General features: G+C 36.7%; 1 protein-coding gene across 2 annotated transcripts in view; it reads left to right on the top strand.

Annotated features, from left to right (window-relative positions):
- The window catches only part of LOC150091211 (hemocytin-like), a 1,750,539-nt gene that overhangs the window by 1,413,433 nt on the left and 314,486 nt on the right, over window positions 1-22,620 (top strand). For both annotated transcript variants that reach the window (XM_090374755.1, XM_090374750.1), the window contains one exon: window positions 9,651-9,992. In XM_090374755.1, the coding sequence (XP_090230881.1) occupies window positions 9,651-9,992 (342 nt within the window). The remainder of the gene's footprint in view (window positions 1-9,650; window positions 9,993-22,620) is intronic.

The raw sequence follows: 22,620 nt of genomic DNA, 5'->3' as shown, positions 1-22,620 counted from the left end.
ATATCCCATCCTTAACCAAAAATCCGAAATTAAAGAAAATTAATGAGACTTTCTAAAAAAAAAAAAAAAAACTAAAAAACTTGGTCGCAATGTCCCCCCCCCCTTATGATGATACCTGGATGGTTGCCATGCCCTCCCTTTCAATGATACCTGGATATGCCACTGTGAGTCTGAACTGTGTTGTATTGGAAATGGTACTTAGATAAAGTGGTAGATTATTTTAGAGTAAGGTTGAGGTTGAAGAAATTATGAGAAATAAGGAAATGTTTAGTATTGAGTTGGCTTATTGGTTGAAGTTGTAAAGAAAATTGATATTGCTAAATTAAGAGAAATTACATGAAACTGTAAGTATTAAGTAAGCAACTTATGGATTACTGTTGTGAAGAGAAATGATATTGCTAATTAAGAGAAATATGAGGAAGTGATTAAGATTGAATTATTTTAGTGTTTGCAGCTGTAGAGAGAGTTGATATTGTTAATGGAGAGAAATTTTATGAAAATGATAGCATGTATTAACAAATTAAATGAGAAAAATGAACAGATTAGATTAAATGAATACCAGTTATGTATATACTTGTAAGTAGTTTATTTTTGATAAATGACTTTTGTTTTAGCATTAGCATTAATAGAAGCATACAATGCAAGAAAGCAAGCTTATGCAGCATCAGCCAAAAAAAAAAAAAAAAGCTCCGATTTCACCCCTCCATCCATTCCAAATACCTGTCCAGCTCAGCCTTAAATTTATTTAGGCTATCAACTTCCACAACAAAAGATGGAAGTCTGTTCCACCAATCAGCTACCCACTGGCCAAAGGCAAATTTTCAAAAATTCTATCCTACAACTGTCTTTCCTCAATTTGAATTTATGCCCTTGCGGGTGATTATTCTGAGCAAAAGGAAGAATCCCATCAGCATTGAGCATGCATAAACCATTCAAGGCTTTATACACCTCAATCAGATCACCTTGCAGATGCCTAGTCTCCAAACACTGTAGTCTGCAAAACTTAAGCCTTTCTTCATAAGAGCAACCCTTTGTTCCATTCACTAATCTTGTTGCCATTCTCTTTACTCGTTCCAACAGTTCTACATCCTTCTTAAAATGAGGCCTCCAGACCTGTATACAGTACTCAAGGTGTGGCCTGACCATCGCCTTATACAAGGGGATAATCACCTCCTTATCCCTGCTAGAAAAATTCCTGTATATCATTGACAAGACACCATCAGCTACTCTTGCAGGCCATCTGTACTGCTCAGAAAACGTCATATCTGCCAGCACAATTACCTCCAAGTCCTTTTTATTCTCTACCTCTGTCAGTGTAGTACCACAGAGTTGATACGTTACTCTATTGCAAGGACGTCTGAGGCTTATGCTGCACCAGCCAAAAAAAAAATTCCCGGGTTAGAGAGAGAGAGAGAGAAAGAGTCAGAAGTAGAAAGAAATCACCAAGAAGATAAGAATGATGGTATCCAGTTAAGGACACTGGGTGTGCCAAGCCCATACTAACCAGATGTGAGCCCCTGGGGTGAAGTTTGTCAATGTTAAACTTCATTTGACATCTCTTGGCCCATCTGCTCAACTTTTCTAGATCCTGTTGCAACAGCATACTGTAATTAGTGTCATTAACAACCCTGCCAACCTTTGTATCATCTGCGAACTTGGACATTCAGCCTGATATACCATCATCGATCAATATCATTTATAAATACAGAAAAAAACAATGGACCCAACAATGGACTCCTTCTAGAGCAGGGGTGGGCAACTTTTTTCGTCAGCGGGCTGAATGAAATTTTCGTATCATGATGCGGGCCGAATGAAATTTTCGCATCATGATGTGGGCCGGAATAGATTGAACGATTTAATAAAAAAAATTAGAACCTAAAAAATGTTATATTACTTGAATGTTATATTACTCCAATTATCATTGAAAATGTGGCATTTGGCATCAATTTTTCTTTTTTTTTAATTGGCTCATTTTATGGGCTATAAATTATATTAAATTAAAAATTGTAATAATTAGAAAAGGCATAAAACATAAAATATCTCACACCAATATTATTTTTTTCAATAAGAAGTCAAACCCAAAGGAACTTCGTTCGATCGATGCTACAATAATAATTAGGAAATAACTCTTTGACGCTGCGTAGAATCACTTGGTTACTGTTGTACTGGCCGCGATTCCCGATTGAACCGAATTAAGCCGAACGTTTACGGCGAGTGTAGTCAGTTATGGATTTTCTATATTTATGCATTTACCGAGGGGGCCGGATTCAACATCGTCGCGGGCCGGCTGTTGCCCACCCCTGTTCTAGAGTTTACATACGTAAAAAACTCCTTGCTGGTTTTTTTTGCATTCTTTGCCAAATATTTCTTGTAATCTGCCTTTGCCTTTGCCTGCCTAACCTCCTTTGTGACTTGGTTACAGACAAGCTTATATCTATCATAGGCTTCCATGTGACCCAATAATTTGTAATGTAACCCATGCACTTTTCTTCTCTGCCACATGACTCATTAGTTCATCTGACATCCATTTAGGCCTAAACCTTGAACAATATTTCTTAGTTGCTATGTAAAGCCTAATAGCTTTCAAGATTAATTCTTTGAATGCTTCCCATTTTGAATTTGTTGTTAGTAACATCATCAGTTGGTTCCACCGTATAGAATTTAAATACCGTCTCAGACCTCCGTAGTCGACTTTACAAAAGCAAAAACCCTTCCCTTTACCCTTGATGGTAGTTACCTCTTTGAGTAAATCCCACTTCAGCACACTGCAATCACTGCCACGTAGTGGTTCCTTTATCTGCAGATTCTTAATGCATGAAGAATCACTACTGATAATCAGATCAAGAGTATTACTCCCTCTAGTTGCTCCCAAACATGCTGATGTAGAAAACAATTATCCAATAGATCCACAAAAGCCTTGCTAGTGTGTGTGTGTGTGTGTGTGTGTGTGTGTGTGTGTGTGTGTGTGTGTGTGTGTGTGTGTGTGTGTGTGTGTGTGTGTGTGTGTGTGTGTGTGTGTGTGTGTGTGTGTGTGACCAACCCACAAATTCCATTCATTATCTGAGAAATTTAATTTTCAAATTCAATATCCCTCAGCTCCTGGAAATTCTAATTTTTTAACGCAGTCATGTAGCTTGTGGGCCTTAGTGCTTGAGGGGAGCTACTGTAAGAAAATCATAACAAAGACCACTGACGGTTATACTAAGTAAGGTATGGGGAAATAAAAATGAATAAATAATTAAATAGCCCCCCCCACAACTTAGATTTAGTTTCCTCACCAAGCTTAAATGTCAGTATCGTTCTTTCATTAATATGGGTATAGTGCCATGAAACGTCAAAAAGGAGTTATTTTGTATATTTGATAAAAAGAAAATAAGATTTTTTGAAGATGAGGGAATAAGAGGGGGGGGGTAAACTGCAACTCATCTATGACTATCTCAGTACAATAGCACCAACCAGCACAGAATCCAAAAGGACATTTTCTTCCACTAATTGATATGTACCAAAATTATATCCAGTTTAATCGATAACACTTTTGATTGCTTGTTTCTTAAGAGCTCACTTTATTCGGACAGGTAGTGTGGATGCCTAGACATAACCAAATTTGCAGTTTCAATATGTATATTTTTTTGTTTTTAGAATAACTGTATGTTTAATAATTTTTTGTTAGAATACTTGTTATTGTAATAAAAGTTTGATTTAAAACATGAATTCAAGTAATTACTTGTTTTTTGCACCTAATTGTCATCAAAATTTATTGTGAAAAATGGTGTTTTTTTTTTTTTTTGGATTACCAGTATCCCTGTTTCATAAATTAAAATTTACCGAAATACCGGTATTAAGATTTTGAGCGGTATTGTGAGCCCTATACTGTACAAATTGGAGCAGTATGGTATTAAGGGCAAGTTGCTATAATGGATAAAAGAATGGTTGAGAGGGAGAAGACAAAGTGTGATAATCAATGGACACTGCTCTTCTTGGACTAATGTTATTAGTGGAGTTCCTCAGGTGTTTCTGTTGTGCCCATTGTTGTTTTCTGTATTCATCACTGATATTGAAGGTATATCAAGTTTAATGTCCAAATTTGCAGTTGATACGAAGGTTGGTAGGGATGACAGTAAGGATGATACCTGCAACAGGATCTAGAAAAGTTGAGCAGATGGGCTGAGCGGTGGCAACTGAAGTTTACCATTGACAAATGCAAAGTACTGCATATGGGTAGCAGTAACCCCCAGAGTAACATACCAACTGTGGGAGAAACTGTGGTGCCAGTTTGCCACCACCGCAGTTTCTCCCTTCATTCTTGGTAAACAGACGGTGCATGTTATTGATAGAAGCAATAGAAGTCAAGAATGATATATTTAATGACATGTAGGGATGAGACGATTTAATTATTAATTTTTTCTCATTATTAAAAATAGATTATTGGAGTTCATGAATAAAACACTCATGAACTCCAATAATCTACTTTTAATAATGAGAAAAAAATAAAAAAAAACCATATTATGCTATTTAAAAAAACCATATTACAGATTTCTTTGTACATTGTTAAGGTTAGGTTAGGAAAAAAGGGAAATATTTCTTTATTTTTTGTTATATTTCCTTACCTAACTTTAAAGGTTAGGTTAGGAAAAGAAAGAAAGATTCTTTATATATATACATATCATAATGTCTCTCAGTCACTTAACATTATGATGTTGTCTGTTTTGTTCACACACCAATCAGTACATTGTCTGTCATGCCTGCTTGTCAATCAATATATCATTCTCGACTTCTACTGCCACTACCAATAACACTTATACCAATAATAATACCAAGATCTCAGGGAGAAACTGCAGTACTGGCAAACCAGTTTGTCTGGTAAGTTTTCTGTAGTTTGCTATGGTTCTCATGTTGCCTTTCTTTACCTTCACCAGAATTTTTTGTTTAAAATCACTATAGGCATCAATCCCTAAAGTTTGACAGATTCCTACTTCTGGGACACCCTTTATTAACTGGAATAGATGGAGATTACTGGTAACATCCATTTTGGTTCTGTGGCAGACTAGGAGATATGTGACAGAGGGTAGTTATAAATGACCATTATTCAGGGTGGATCAGTGTAGCAAGTGGAGTTCCTGAAGGATTAGTTCTTGAACTTCTTCTGTTTCTAATCTAGCTTTGTGATATTTATAAGGAATAAAAGAGAAGTTATCAGACTTTGTTGATGATTTGAAGATAGGAATGATTGGTTCATTTTTACTCCAAAGTGACTTTGATCAGTTGCATATATGGCTGAAAAATGGCACCTAAAGCTTTGCATCTGGGAACAGAAATAGGAGTTATTTATAAGCTTGGGGAGGGGGGATAAAGAGAAAATAAAAGAGGTCATTTGGGACAAAACAACTGAGAGGTTATAATACCATCAGATATGAAATTTACCATTCATTTATATCAAGTAGCTAGGAAGGCACATTATCTTATCTGTGATTTAGCATTAGTAGAGGTATATGATGTAAGAAAGCAGCTTATAGCAGCGAAAAAAAATTTAAAAAATACTCTTCCCATTTCACCCATCCATTCACTCCAAATGTTTGTCTAGTTCTGCCCTGAACTTATTTAAGTCATTGACCTTCACTACAACAGATGGAAGTTTGTTCCGACTATCAACCACCCACTAACTAAAGGCAAATTTCCGCACATCTATTCTACAATTGTCTTTCCTCAATTTGAACTTATGTTCCCTCAGGTGAGTAATCTGAGCAAGAGAAAGAATCCCATCAGCATTGAGCTTGCTCAAACCATTCAAGGCCTTATACACCTCAATTAGATCACCTCGCAGGTGCCTAATCTCCAGAAACTGCAATTTGCAGAACTTAAGCCTTCCATGTTAACAGCAACCCTTTGTTCCACTCACCAATCATATTGCCCATGTCTGTACTCATTCTAGCAACTCTACATCCTTCCTATAATCAGACCTCCAGACCTGTATACAGTATTTAAGGTGTGGCCTGACCATTGCCTTACACAAGGGCACAATCATCTCCTTATCACGCTAGCAAAATTCCTGTATATCATTGACAAGACTCCATGAGCTACTCTTGCAGCCTGTCTGCACTGCTCAGAAAACTTCATATCTGCCTGCACAGTTACCTCCAGGTCCTTTTGATTCTCCACTACCCTGAGTGTAGTAAAACCACCACCCAGTTGATACATTACTCTCGGGTTACTGCTACCCATATGCAGTACTTTACATTTGTCAATGTTAAACTTCAGTTGCCAACTCTCAGCTCATTTGCTCAACTTTTCCAACCCTGCCAACCTTAGTATCATCTGCAAACTTAGACATTAAGCCCGATATACCTTCATCAATATCATTGATAAATACAGAAAACAACAATGGGCCCAGCAGCAAACCCTGGGGACTCAAATAATAATATTAGCCCACGAAGAGCAGTGTCCACTGATTACCACCGTGTCAATTATTACTGTTTATTACTCTGTCTTCTCCCACTCAACCATCCTTTATCCATTTTGGTAACTTGCCCTTAATGCCATATTGCTCCAATTTGTACAGTAGTCTTCCATGTGCCACAGTATCAAAAGCTTTCCTAAAATCTAAGTATATGATAACAAAATTATTTTTTGCAACCCAGTTCCTTTGTGACCTCATCATAGTATCCAAAATTAGTCAGACAAGATTTCCCCATAACAAAACCATGCTGTGTCTTAACTATAACTGCAGTCTTGTAAGATGATCCTGCATTGTTTCCTTAACCAGTGCTTCCATTAATTCCCTGAAACAGAAGTTAAACTAACAGGTCTGTAATTACTCGTGTCACTCTTTGATCTCCCTCTGTGAATTGGGGCATATTTGCACATCTACAGTCCACAGGACCTCCCCTGCACCCAAGGAAGCTTTCATAATTATGGATAAAGGTTCCCCAACTTCTTTTGCCAGTTCCTTTAATATAACTGGATATATCTCATCCACCCCAGGAGCCTTTCTTATGTTCAATTTCGCAATTTCTCCTCCACTTTTCTCTCAGTTATTACAAAATCACTTAGCTCCCTGTTAGAGTTTGATAAACTTCTGGCATTCCCCTCCTTTGTAGATTCAAAATACTCATTCAGTTTCTTAGCTACTTTAGCAGGATCATCAATAGTTGAACCATCTATGTTAAGTGGACCAATCTGACTCACCTAATACTGCCATGATAGCATCAGCAAATATTCTTGCACCTTTCTATTTAAGTGTATCACATCCCTGCAGAAACAATCTCTCCTGTTAACAAGCACAGAACACGCTGAAACATATTCTACCCCATGAGCCTTGCACAATCACTCCAGGACCAAATTGATTGACAGGGCTCTCATCATTGACCTGTACTTGTTAAATAAGTCCACAGATCTCCTACTCTTAATGTCATTAGTGCTAATGTGTACAACAATATCACCCTTTGTGCCATTAAAAGGTGTCTGCTCTACAACTTCATCAAACTTTGCCCCTGGCAGACGCAGACATACCCTGGTCCTATTCCACCTATTCCTTTTTGCACATTATATTTGCATTCTCCCTGACAATAAAGTCATCAACAATAGCTAGCTCCTTTGGGACCCACACATTCTGCCCTGAAGGTTGTCACTGTGTTGCCTGATGCACAAGAGTGAGCTCTGGCATTGTGTTGGGCAGCTGAGAGTTTGATGGGCTCCCTTTTCAATTCCTTTGAGGTTATCTACCATACTTTTCAAACCCTCATAAATCCTTGGCTAGATCATCACCCGTTCCAGATAGGTTTGCAAACATTTCACAATTTGTACATTTGGTGAAGGTAAAGAAAGCCTGCACGAGAAGCAAGCAAAAGTTCGATGAAATTTACCGGTAAAAGTACTTTGCCGTAACGGCATTTGTATTATTGCTCGCTCAGTAAACATACAGTGGGTGTTATTGGTCAGGAGTAGAAATTGAATCTCATGGAAGATTGAAACCCTCCCAAAGTGGAGGGGTAACCTGACGTTTTTTCTTTAGAATCACTGGTGGACTAGTGAATAAATTGTTTATTAAGAAAAAAAAAAGGCAAAGGAAGCCCGCACGAGAAGCATGCCAAACTTCCAAAAAAGGTTTATCAGTGAAACTACGTTATGAACATTTTTTATAACGCCAGAACTTCCAATATGACTCTGTTCAATTAGTGATTCTAAAGAAAAAGGTCAGGTTACCCCCCCTCTAAATCTCATTTAAATCAGGAGGGTTTCAAGCTCCCGTAAGATTCAACTTCTACTCCAGACCGATAACACCCACCGTCTGTTTACCGAGCGAGCAATAATACAAATGCCGTTACGGCAAAGTACTTTTACCGGTAAATTTCATCGAACTTTTGCGTGCTTCTCGTGAAGGTTTTCTTTACCTTAGTTGTACATTTTTTTAGGCTATGATGCATTGGAAAATCATCCCCTTTGGTTGTCCCCCGAGCCACAGCACTCCCTCTATTTTGTGCAAGAAGGGCAAGAAGATTGGTGAAGAGTAATGAAGAGAATGAAGAGTAATAAGAGATTGGTGAAGAGAATGAAGAGTAATCAATGTCCATACAAAAAACAACTTAGAAAGTGTGGACTACAATGCTAGGGCCATGAGGAAGATAATTGAGATAATTGACCAGAACTGTTGAATACAGTTGTAAAATCTCTGACAATAACAGAAGACCGAATCACATGAAGTTTACCCTTTAGGCAGTATGTTTTAGAACACTGGAATAAATTACCTCCCAGTATGGCCAAGATAGGAAGTTTAATACTGTTTAAGTGGAACTGAATGATCACTTTTGTGAATGAGAAAAAGTATGAAAAAGTATTTGTTTTTTTTTATGTAAATGCCAAATAGACTTTGTGTTAAGTGAACAGATAAGCGATTTTCTTTGTATACCATTCAGTATAATGCTATTTGAAATTAACAAGTGTTTTCCTTCATCAGTTGAATAATATTTTTAATTATTTTTATTTTTTAATTAAAAAATTTAATTACAAAATTTAATGAACTTGATTATCCCCTAAAAAGTTACACAAGGGCCTATTCATATATTCCTTTATATACCAACAGTGAGAGATCAGATTATTTTACATCCACACTTCTCAATTTGTAAAATAATTAATCATTTATATCAAAAGTCAGTTTAATTTTTAAAAATTAAATGAATTAAATTTAATTTAGCTTTATTTCTTTCATTTTATTTATTTATTTATTTTATTTTTTTATTTTTTTTGCACAAAGATAACTACTGGCCCTACTTAGGATACTTAAATACCTACCAAAATATTTGCCTTTTCATTGTGCCTTGATTTACATTTTAAATGTAAATTGAGATATAACAAAAACTATGCAAACTAAAACTGTTCTACATTTAATAAACATGCATCATTTAAATCTTGTGTATTGGCCATCCAGCAGTTGGGCATATACATTATTCCAAAATCTTAACATGATTACATCAGTAGTAAACAAATTAAAAAACTCAAAATCCAATTTCTTTTCTTCTAATCGTGACATATATTTTATGCTAATTGAGTTCTATTTTTTAATTCTTAGTAAAGTTATTTTCATTCTTTGCAATATTAAAATATTTCCAAAGAATTAAAATAAATAGCTTATTCAGTTTTACTTATTTTATAACTAGGTATATGCAACTTTAATTCAAGTGATGATCTATATCATCGAGGTGGCTATGTTACTGAAAATGTTGACGACTTTGCGTATAGCTGGTTGACTGATGGCAATCGCGAGAAGTGCACACTTGAACGTATTATCGTCAAACCTGTTCCTCCAGAAATATGTAACTTTACTACTAGCCCTTGTGAGCTGTTTCTTGATCCATCCCCCTATACAAAAGCTTGCCAGAATGATATAAATTATAGTGTCCATCCAGATTTGTCAGTGTGTCGTTCAAAATTTCAGTATGCTCAACAGTGTTGCGAACAAGGAGTTTCTCTTCATGAGTGGCTACAAAATAGTGGTTGTGGTAAGTTTTTATTTTTAGAAATAAATTACCATTTAATCTTTTCAGTAGTTATCATTTGCAGGCTGGAATTTGGAATTATAACTCTGTGAACTGTTCTCTCTCTCTCTCTCTCTGTATTATTTCTACCGATCATAACCGATGTATTATTTCTACCGAACATATTAAGAACTTTAAATTCTTAATATGTTCTGTAGTTCTTAAAAGTTTATCAAACTGTAACAGGGTGCTTAATGATTTTGTAATAACTGAGAGCAAAGTGGAGAAGAAATTGTTGAAGTTAAACATAAGAAAGGCTCCTCGGTGGATGGGATCTATCCAATTATATTAAAGGAGGTAGCAAAGAAACTAAGCAAACCCTTAGCCATATAATATGAGAGCATCCTTGGACTAAGAGGAAGTTCCCACGGACTGGAGATGTGTTAAAATAATAGTAATAGTATTACTATTACTATTACTTTAGCTGCTCTGCAAAAGCTTAACTGATCAATCATGTCCTACATGATTGATTAGTTAAGCAACAATCAAACTGCAAGTTATTATGAAACTTTAGTTTCTCACTAGTTATTACTAATCATGACTGATGGCTGCTATTGATCAGACTATTATTGCTAATATTGTTAATCAAGAGAAACATGAAATGAGTATTTTTATCCCCCCCCTTTGTTTGTTCATAATAGGTGGTCATTACTTCTTTGTTATAGATAATATGGATGTGATGAAACTACTTCTGAAGGGATTTGTTATGAATAATGATTTCATGAAATACATTTGCACCAAATTTCCAGCTCTCACCTCCCAGAAAGTTAAAGAATGAGCCTTTGGTGAGCTCTGGTCAGGAAGTTAACCTTGAATGAAAAAAACAGTGAACAAATGTAAAAGAGAAGCTTGAGTTGACTTCAAAAAGGTTATTTAGAATATCATAAAGAAAAACAAAGATCCAAATTTCAAAAGTTGAATTGCAATGTGAACATGATGGGTCATGACATTCCCTCTGAATTGTTTTTCTGAAAACTTGATAAAAAACAAAGAAATATTTCAGCAGCATGTCAAGGTAGTGGAAAAGAGATGTTGAAGAAGGTAGAATTTCAATGTGATGACTGATTAGTGCTGACTAGTGAAAAGAGAGAAAGATCCCCAGCCAGCTAAAAACATATACTGTAGATTTTTTTTAATGTATATAATATGTAAAATTAAGAAATATGTTCATCTAAATACCTATACCAGCTTAATTTCTTTTAACAATTCAAAAGATATAAAAAGGGATACATTTCAAATACAAATTTATAATAATAAATATGCCAGTGTCTAAAAGTTAAGTTATAATTATGTTATTTTTTTTATTATTTATTTATTGTTTAAATGTGGTTGTATCATTAAATATTAATTACAAATTATCGACAATTTTCACACCATGAAGAAATCATTTATCCTTCAGCAGTACGTTATAACATTTTTACTAGAGCCTTGATCACTTGCAAAAAAATAAAAAAGAACCCCCCCCCCCAAAGATCAAAGTCTTGATACAATCATGCAAAACTTTATACTATTGAATTTTATGTGAACTTTGCCATCCTTGTTGAATTTAATATATTAAAGTTAACTATTACATCAAAATATAATTTTAAGCTCCAGAAAATGCAAATCAAGCAGAAGCTATAACAGTGCATGCTACATGCACCACTGTAATCGAGCATAGTACAGCATTAGCATTAGTAGTGGCAAATGATGCAAGAAACCAAGCTTATACAGCATCAGCCTCCCCCAAAAAAAAACCTTCCCATTCACCTATTCATTCCCTTCAATACTTTGTCTAGTTCTTCCTTGAATTTATTTAAGCTGTTAACTTCCAACAACAGCTGGAAGTTTATTCCAGCAATCAAACCCAGTGGCTAGCTAAAGGCAAATGCCACCTGTTTATATATGGCCCAAGCAAGAGGAAGAATTCCATCCATTCAAAGCCTTAAACACCTCAATCAGATCACCTTGCAGATACCTAGTCTCTCCATATGCTGCAATATGCAGAACTGAAGTCTTTCTTGCATGTGCACCCCTTTGTTCCACTCACCAGTCTCGTTGCTCTTCTGTCTACTCACTGCAGCAGCTCTACATCTTTCCTGTAATGAGGCCTCCAGGCCTGTATGCAGTACTCAAGATGTGGCCTAACCATCGTCTTGTACAATGGGATAATCACTTCCTTATCCCTGCTAACAAAATTCCTGCATACCATTGACTGCACAATTAGTAGTAGTAGTAGTAGCAGTGGCAAATGATGCAAGAAAGCAAGCTTATATAGCATCAACCAAACACACACACACACACTTCACTCATCTTTACCCTCCAAAAATTTGTCTAGTTCTTCCTTGAATTTTTTCAGACCATCCAATTCCATAATAGATGGAAGCACATTCCAACAATCAACCACTCGCTGGCTGAAGGCAAACTGGGGCACACCTATCCTGCAACCATTCCTTCCTCAATTTAAATTTATGTCCCCTCATGTGTGTAGTCTTAGCAAGAGGAACAGATGCTACAATTTGCAGAACTAAACCTTTCTAGATAAGAGCATCCTTTTGTTCCCTCCACAAATGTGGTTGCCCTCCTCTGCACCCATTCCAGTAGATGTACATCCTTCTAAAGTAGGGCCTGTATACAATACAGTACTCTAAATGAACCTTAACCATGGCCTTGTACAAAGGGTTAATCACATCTTATCCCCGCTAGCAATGTTTATGTATATCTTTTGCAAAACCACATGAACTGTCCTGGCAGCATGTCTGCAACACTCAGAAAACTTCATCTCTGACTGCACAATTACCCCTAGATCTTTATCATACTAAACTTCTCTGAGTGTAGTACCACACAGTTGATAAATTACTCTGGGATTACTGCTACCCATATGCAGTACCTTGAATCTGTCAATGCTAAACTTCAACTCCATTTCTCAAATCATCAACCTAATTTTCCTAGATCGAGTTGCAGTAGCTAGCCCTGATTACTGTCATTAACCACCCTGCCAACCTTTGTATCATCTGCAGACTTAGACATTAAGCCTGATATACATTTATTAATACCATTAATATATATTGAAAACAACAATGGACCCAGCACTGAGGGAGACCTAGGGGATTCCACTAATAACACTAGTCCATGAAGAGCAGTGCCCATTGATAATCACTCTTTGTCTTCTTCTATTCAACCATCCCTTTATCCATCGCAGTAACTTTCCCTTAATGCCACATTGCTCCAGTTAGTATAGCAGCCTTTTATGTGCAGCAGTATCAAAAATCTTCTTGAAATCCAAGTATATAATATCAGAATTATTTTTTCTATACAGTTCCTTGGTCAATGCATCATGGTATTCAATCAAATTGGTTGGACAAGACCACTCTTAACAAATCCACGTTGTAACTGCAGTATAATTGCACTCTTGTATAGATGGTTCTTCATTACTTATTTAACCAGTGACTCCATTATTTTCACTGGACTTGTTAACTTAACTTCTGAAATAAAAGTTAAGCTAACAGGTACTTACAGACCTGTTACCCTTTGATCCCACACCTTGTGAATTGGGAATACATTTGCATATCTCCAGTCCATAGGGATCCCCCCCAAATCCAAGGTTGTGCTCATAATTATGGCTAAGGGTTTGCTTACTGATTTTGCTGCCTTCCTTAATATAATTGGATAGATCCCATCCACTCCGGGTGCCTTTTTTTATGTCTTGCTTCAACAATTGCTCTTCCACTTTCCTTTCAGTTATCACAAATCACTTAGCTCACTGTTCGAGCTCAATATACTTCTGACATCCCCTCCCCTAAAGAATTCCTTGTATATGAATATTAATGCAAAATACCTATTCAATTTTTCAGCAACGTGAGTAGGGTCATCAACAGTTAACCCAATAACATGAAGTTGCACAATGTGATTGAACTCTTTCCTTCTACTCTTAATATAAGCATAGAGGTCTTTGCTGCTGTTCTTTGCATTCCTTGCCATAAACTTCTCATAATCTTCCTTAGCTTGTCTAACCTCCTTTGTGAGTTGATTGCAGACTAATTTATATATACCATATGCTTCTGTATCACCTGATATTTATATGCATCCCATTCATTTTTATTCTCTTTCACATGTTTCAATAGTTCATCTGACATATATTTAGGTCTAAGCCTTGAATAGTATTTCTTCATTGATATAAAAAGCCTAGTAGCTTCTATGATTACTTCCCTGAATGCTTCCTATTTAGAATTTGCTGTTGATAACATCATCATTTGGTAACATTCTACTGCATAGAATTTAAAAACTGTCTGAGACCACTGTAGTCACCCTTAAGAAACAAAAGCCTTTTCCTTTACCCTTGACAGTAGTTATATTTTAATTAAATTCCACATCAGTATACTGTAATCACTGCCACCCAGTGATTCCTTTATCTGTAGATTCTTAATGCATGAAGAATCTACAGGTAACCAGATCAAGAGTATTGCTTCCTCTTGTTGCCTCTCTAACATGATGCTGTAGAAAACCATCATCCAATAAATCTACAAAAGATTTGTTAGTGTATGAGTGACCAACCCATAAATTACATTCATCATCTGGAAAATTAAAATCTCCCATTATAAGACATTCTGATTTATTGGCCCACTATTTCTTTGTATAGCTGTTCGTTATACTCATCAGAATGATTAGGCCTATAACATACTCTCACTCTTAATTTTGTTTTCCAAGTGCTTATATCACCCCAAACTGACTAAACATTGCACTGCCTTAGATTTAATATGCTTCTTTGCTAAGAACATAACCCACCCCACTTCTGTTCTGTCTGTGCTTCCTGTAGACATATCTATAACATAAGCAAACCAGTATCACAAAACTGTGGTAACAACTATTTTTTCAAGAAGAAGAAGAAGAACGTGCTAATAGCAGAAAGAAAGTGCTTAGAAACACTCTAATTGAAGTTGTATAACTGTTTTAGTATTGTTTCAAACTTTTTTTTATGGTGAATGATTGTATGGTGATTTTTACCATTATTAGTAGTGGAAAAGTGATGTAAGGATGTAAGCTTATGCAATATCAGCCGAAAAAAATAATAAAAGTAACCCACTCCTCTGTTTCCTCATACCTTGCAAGAATTTGTGCAGTTCATTTAAATTTATTCAAACTGTCTTCATTAAATATAATGGCTGCCCAGACAGGTAATATCACTCCCACAACACTTGGTTGACATTTATTCCAATAGCCAAACTCTCTGGCTGAAAGTTAATTTGTGCACATCTGTTTTGTAGCCACCCTCTTTCAATTTAAATTTATGTTCCTTTGCATGTATCATCTGAGAAAGAGTAAGGATGACATCAGAATTTAATTTATCAACCCATTTAAAGCTTAAACAGTTCAGTCTGGTCTTCTTACTTATGCTTAGTTTCTGAATACTGAAATTTACAGAAATGCAGTCTTTCTTAGTATGAGTGCTCTCTTGCTCCCTAGATTAGTCTTTTGCTCTTCTCTGAATCTGTTTTAACAAATCTACATCCTTCCTGAAATTAGGACTCCAAGTACTGTGTGCATTATCAAAATATGGCTGAATATAGCTAGTGCTTTTATACATTGAGATGATCATTTCTTTATATCTGATGGCAAATTCTTGTATGTCAGTAAAAGAACTGAATGAGCTGTTCTAACTGCCCATCTGCACTGTCAGAGAACTTCGTGTGAGACTGTACAGTTATTCTTCCCCCCCATCCTGAATTTGGGTACTATTCAAGGTAGGGAAAAAAAAATGTTATGTTATTCTGGTATTATTGCTACCCAAAACACAATACCCTGCATTTTCAGGGTGGTCTGAAACCACCCTGTCCATCTTTCTATCATCAACTTCAGACATCAAACTTGATATGCCTACCCAACGTCATTTGTAAATATAAAAACATTAAGTGACACCCCCTCATAATATTTGTCCATGAAGAGCAGTGGCCATTAATGACCAATCTCTGTTACTTGCCACTCATTTTGCCTTTATCAATGGTAATAGCTTTCCACCAGTGCCTCACTTCTAAAATTTGTAGAGCAGTCATTTGTGTGGAACAGTATCAGAAGCTTTACTGAAATTTAAGTATATGATTTCAAAATTAATTTTTTACATCCATTTCCTTTGTGCCTACCTAATAGTAACTAATCAGAATGTCAGATATTATTTCCCCTTAACAAATCCATGTTGTAATTGCCTCGTAGTTCCATTCCTATCAAGATACTTTAATTCTTTAAGTAGCGATTTCATTATTTTCCCTAGCACAGAAGTCAATTCACAACGCTGCCCTGCCTTGTGAATAGGAGAGACATTTGCAGTCTGTAGTGTGTAGGGATAGCCAATGAATTTGAGAATGTTCTCTCATAATTATTCTTGAGTTTTTTTTGTTTTTTTTTTCTTTTTTCTTTCTTTTAGTATAATAGGACAGATTTCATCAGGTCTGGATGCTTTATTTACTTTTAGCTTCAACAAATCTTCTTCTGGCTTCCTTTCAGTCATTATAAAATCATTTAACTCCTGGTTAAAATTGGTATAAAAACTTCTTCATGGTGAATGTTGACACAAAATATTTTTTCACTTTGTCAGCAACCTTTACAGCTCTCTAGTTATGCCATTCATATCTAATGAGCCAATATGTAAAATAAAAGATAAAAGCAGTAACGAAAGCTGTAAGTTGTATAGTACAAAGAAATACAGTTCCCACATACAAATAATATCCATTTTCCACCATAAAAAATTTGATATAAAATGAAGCTGACAGAAATGTGTAAATCACATTTTATTGTTTTAATTTTAAAGAAAGACCTCTGTGATATAATGGTTTCACTACTTTTCACTCATCTTATATAGTTTTAAATCCAATTAGAGATTGGAAGAATTCATAAATATTTTCTCTGTAACTTATTCTAGCATTTCTATCCCCCAATAATACAAATTAACCCATGAACATACTTATCAGCCCAAAATATGTAAGAATCTATATAAAAGAGATCACCACTGCAATCTTAGCCATCTGTAGACTGTAATTCAATTGGCTAAGTGAATTGAGTCCACATATTGGCTGTGTGTAATACAGTATTGCTTTGTGTTTACCTTTTGGCTTTCATTTGAAGCTGTTTTTTTAATCTATGCAACTTCATTCATTAATTTTTTTGCTAATGTTATTTATATGAGTGTGCTATGCATGCATGCATGTGTGTAAATATGTAACTAGTATACATAAAATAAGAATATATACCTGTATGACAATCAAGTAAATAGAAAAAAATAAACCATTAATGAAGAAGGTGAGGAGATGGAAATAAATTGCAATAAGGGTATTTGTGGAAGGAACGAGTCCCTAAAATAATTTAGAAGAATTGTTAATTTTTTTTTTAATGAAACCCCCAAACACGAGAGGTATTAGAACCTATAGTACTTAGTACCGTGCTTGGGTTGAAGGTTGAGAAGACGAAAGAAGATATTTGTTAACATTAGACTTGAACTTCTGTAGACTGTAATTTTCCGGAAATACGTATGAAGGAAGGTTGTTCCAGAAAACGGCAGTTGAATGAATAAACGTGGAGGATGAAAAGTTGGTTCTGTGAGTTTGAAGTTGAACACTAAATGGATGTTGGCTGGTGGCAGCACATGTTCAGACTGTTTTGAAAGAGAGAGCGGGAATTATAGAAGCCAATTGAGAGGAACAGTGCCCATGGAAGTATCTGTAGAAAGGCATGCAGCAGAAACAGTACACCTATGAGACAGCGAGTGGAGAGACTCTGTTAAAGAGGAGTCATTAATTAACCTAACTGCCCTCTTCTGAATGGAATCTAGAAGCCTGAGAGAGTTTTAGGGGCACCGTCCCAGATGTGGGAACAATATTCCATGGTAGGGCGGATTTGTGATTTGTACAGAGTGAACAGCTGTTTGGAAGAAAAGTAACAGCGAGAGCGAAAGAGAAAACCAAGTTTTTTAGATGCAGAGGATGCAATATTTGTAATGTGCTAGTGTCAAAAGAGATTAGAAGTCAGGGTAATCCCCAATAGAGATATATCATTTTGCTTAGAAATAGGAGCATCACCAAAGATAAGCATAGGAGCAGAAGAATCCTTTTTGCGAGATATAAGACAAGACTGAGTTTTAGAAGAATTGAAATCAACTAAGTTGTCTTTGCCCCACTGGAGAATTACCTGGAGATCGGAATTTAAGGATTTGGTAGGAGATATTTGAGAAGTTGAAGCTGATTGAGGAGGGCAAGGAATCTCAAAATGGAAAGTGGAATGCAATGTGCTATCATCGGCAAAACTATGGATAGGATTTCCAACCAATGGAAGAAGGTTATTAATATAGTAGTAGTAGTGGCATGTGGTGCAAGAAACCAAGTTTATGAGCTTATGCAGCATTAGCCAAAAAAAAAAATATATATATATATATAGATTTCAAACAACCATTCCCTCTAAATACATTGTCCAGTTCCTCCTTAAATTTATTTAACCTATCAACTCCCACAATGACAGATGGAAGTTTGTTCCAGCAATTAACCACCCGCTGGCTAAAGGCAAATTACCGCACATCTATTCTACATCTATCTTTCCTTAATTTGAATTTATGGCCCCTTAGGTTCGTAATCTGAACAAGTGGAAGAATACCATCAGAATTCAGCGTACTCAACCCATTCAAGGCCTTATGCACCTCAATCAGATCACACGCAGGTGACTGGTCTCTAGCCACTGCAATTTGTAGAACTTAAGCCTCTCTTGGTAAGAGGATCGCTTCATTTCCCTCATTAATCTTGTTATTTGTTATTTGGTTTTTTTTTTTAGGAGCATTAGCAACTAAGGCTATATTGCTCCGTGATATGCGGTGGTCATTCCCTGACCTTTCCGCATCCTCCGTATTTGGTGGTGACGGGCTCGAACCCCGGTCTAATCAAGAAGCGACTGCTGCTCCTTCCCACCTGGCTACGGAGGCGCCCCATTAATCTTGTTGCCCTTCTCTGTGTACATTCAAGCAAATTTACATCCTTCCTAAAATGAGGCCTCCAGACCTGCACGCAGTACTCAAGGCATGGCCTGACCATTGCCTTATACAGAGGGACAATCACCTCCTTTTCCCTGCTAGCAAAATTCCTATATATCATTGACAAAACCCCATGACCTGCCCTGGCAGACTGTCTGCATTGCTCAGAAAACTTCATATCTGACTGCACAATTACTCCCAGGTCTTTTTCATTTTCTACCACCTTAAGTGTAATACCACACAGTTGGAGGCGCCTCCGTAGCCAGGTCGGTAGGAGCAGCAGTGTGTAGCACACGCTTCTTGATTAGACCGGGGTTCGAGCCCGTGAGCCACCAAATATGGAGGATGCGGAAAGGTCAAGGAATGACCACCGCATATCCCATGAGCAATATGGCCTTAGTTGCTAATGCTCCTAAAAACCAAATAACAACAACACAGTTGGTACATTTCTCTCAGGTTACTTCTACCCGTATGCAGTACTTTGCATTTGTCAAGGTTAAACTTCAGTTGTCACTTCTCAGCCTATCTGCCCAAATTTTTCTAGATCCTGTTGCACTAGAACACTGACATTACTGTCATTAACAAACCTGTGAATGTCTGTATCATCTGCAAACTTTGACACTAAGCCTGATATACCTTCATCAATATCATTGATAAATATACAAAACAACAGTGGACCCAACACTGAACCCTGTGGGACTCACTAATAACATTAGTCCATGAAGAGCAGCACCCATAGATTACCACCCTCTGTCTTCTCCCAATCAACCACCCTTTTATCCATTGTAGCAACTTACCCTTAATACCATTCTGCTCCAATTTGTACAGTAGTGTTCCATGTGCAACAGTGTCAAAAGCTTTCCTGAAATCCAAGTATATAATATCAAAATTATTTTTTGCATCCAGTTCCTTTGTAACTACATCATAATATCCTATCACATTTGTCAGACAAGACTTTCCCTTAACAAACTCATGCTGTGTCTGAATTATTGCTGCAGTCTTTTCTAGATGATCCTGCAATGCATCTTTAACCAGTGCATCTTCATACAAGAGGAAAAGAGTGTGGGAAAGAACTTAACCTTTGGGGAGGGACACCAGCATTAGTGCAGAAGTTAGGCCATCTACCATCACCCTCAGTGAGCGATCAGAGAGAAAACTGGATAACCAATTACTAAAAACAGTTGGCAAACCATAAGATGGAAGCTTGTTTAGAAGACTTTTATGCCAAACACGATCGAAAGCCTTTGAGATGTCAAGAGCAACTGCTTGTGTTTCACCAAAATTTTCCATTGAATTTGTCCATAAATGTGTAACATAAGTCAGAATATCACCAGTGGATTGACACTGACAGAATCCATACTGGTGATCATTGATCAGAGAGAAGGTTTCTAGGTAGTTTAAGAGTTGTCAGTTAATTGATTTCTTCAATACTTTAGAAAGAGTAGAAGTAATTGCATTGGGATGATAATTGAATGGGAGGGATTTGTCACCCTTTTTTAGGAACTGGCTGGATATGAGCAAATTTCCAAGCAGAAGGAAAAACACCTTTGGAATAAGAAAGTAAAAAAAGGCGGCAAAGGACAGGAGTAAGTTCAGGAGCACAGGTTTTGAGAATAAGTGGAGAAATACCATCAGGACCTGGAGGTTTCTTAGCATTAAGATTCATCAAAATCCTTCCGACATACTTTTGACAGAAGATCACAGCAGGCATTGAATAGAGCATGCTAAGAATGGTGGAAGGTGTTTAACGAAGATCATTTATACATGAGTTGGAAGAATAATGGGATGCTAGCAGGTCAGCTTTATCCTTGTCCGAATTGACAATAGAACCATCTGGTTTTGACAGAGGTGGGAGCAGAGATGGGCAAAAGTTGTGTCCAATATCTCTAGCAAGAGACCTGAATGCTCAGCTACCATTAGGGCAAGAAGCAAGTTTTCTACTCTTAGCTTGTTCAAAATCTAGCTAGGACTGATTAATAACAGCTTTCAATTGTTGCAAGCTTTGGTGTAGGCAGAAAATGAAACTGAAGAATTGGAAATAAGCCAATTATAATATGCAATGTTCTTCTCTTGAACAGCCTTAGCACATTTATTGGAAAACCAAGGTTTAGATAAAGGATGAGATTTTAAAGTGGAGTGTGGAATAAAGAATTCCATTCTTACAAGAATAATTTCACTGACATGATCTGAGCAAATGTTGGCATCAGAAGTTTTGAAACAATAATCCGACCAATGAAAAAAAGAAAAGAAATCTTGCAGGTCCTCCCATTTTGCATTCTTGTAATGCCAAACAATATGAATTTGGGAATAGCCATAATTTAAAAACTCCACACTGCATTGGAGAAGAGACAGTCACCAAGTTGTGATCTGAGGTGCCTAAAGGACCACTCACTTCGACCATGTACTTAGAAGGGTTGTTTTTGAGAAAAAGATCAAGCTTGTTCGCTGTTTGATTAGGTATTCTTGTAGGTAAATGAACAATCTGTGCAAGGTCAATGCCTCTGCATCTCGACCAGCTGGGTCAGTGTGACTAGAAAATGGAAGCCAGCTGGAGTTGTGAACATTAAAATCACCAAGGAAAATTACTTCACAGTTAGGAAAGTTGGACTGGAGAAAGTCAAGTTGCAAAGAGAGGAAGTCAAAGAGCTCCAAGTGATTAGTGGAGTTGGGAGAACGGTAGAGACAACAGATGAATTTGACACAATGAGGTAGAGAGATTTTAAGCCAGAGAAGATCAAAAAGAGGATATTCCAAATTATCAAGTCTCTGACAGGGAATATCGGAATGGACATAAGCACAATTACCACCTTTGAGGCGAAAGAAATCATACAGCGAATAATTTGGGCAACCGAGATGAGCAGTAGTTGAATCAACCGATAACTGAGATTCTGTCAGAAAAAGTACATGGGGTTTGGCAGACTGCAAGTGGAAATGGACATCGTTGATATTAGAATTGAGACCACATATATTTGTGATGTTTCGATCTTTTTGCAGATAAGCTTACTCTGTTAATTTGATAATTCATGGTGTATTCAATAGTAAGAAAACGTGAGGAGGTCATGTGTATGAAGTAATGAAATTTTTGGATATGGCGTACACGTGGTAAGAATATATCTAGCTCCTTGACATAACGTGGCCTCGATAATGCTCCCTGCATACACACTACTCGGACTCCTTCCACTCACTATCTGGTAGAGTAGATGTAGCAAGATTATACACTAGCTGATTCTGAAGCCTCCTAAAGTCCTACCATTATTTGGTGCATAATGGCCTTTAGCTGCCATTGCGCCGTAAAACCTCCATCAACAACAACCTCCTAAAGAGTTACCAATAGGTTCAGTCCGGTGCAACCAATAGGTTGCAGCCGGCCAGCAAACACCGTGTAAAGCTGTACCTCGAAATGTAAGCAAGATTGGATCTCGCCATGATGTTTATCATAACCTCAAAAGTCGTCAGTCATACTGCATGATGGAAGAGATGGGGAAAGGTTGAACAGTACTTAGCTCTGGAGATTAACCATGGGTTCCACCACTTCAAGCCTCCAATAAGAAAAGTGGTAGTATTACACCAGTTGATGAGAGTCCTCTACCACCTAGTATTGTCTGGTAC

This window comes from Mastigoproctus giganteus, chromosome 1 (assembly GCF_048544385.1).
Source record: "Mastigoproctus giganteus isolate SK-2022 chromosome 1, ASM4854438v1, whole genome shotgun sequence".
NCBI lineage: Eukaryota > Metazoa > Arthropoda > Arachnida > Uropygi > Thelyphonidae > Mastigoproctus > Mastigoproctus giganteus.
This window is presented reverse-complemented; position numbering and strand designations above follow the sequence as displayed.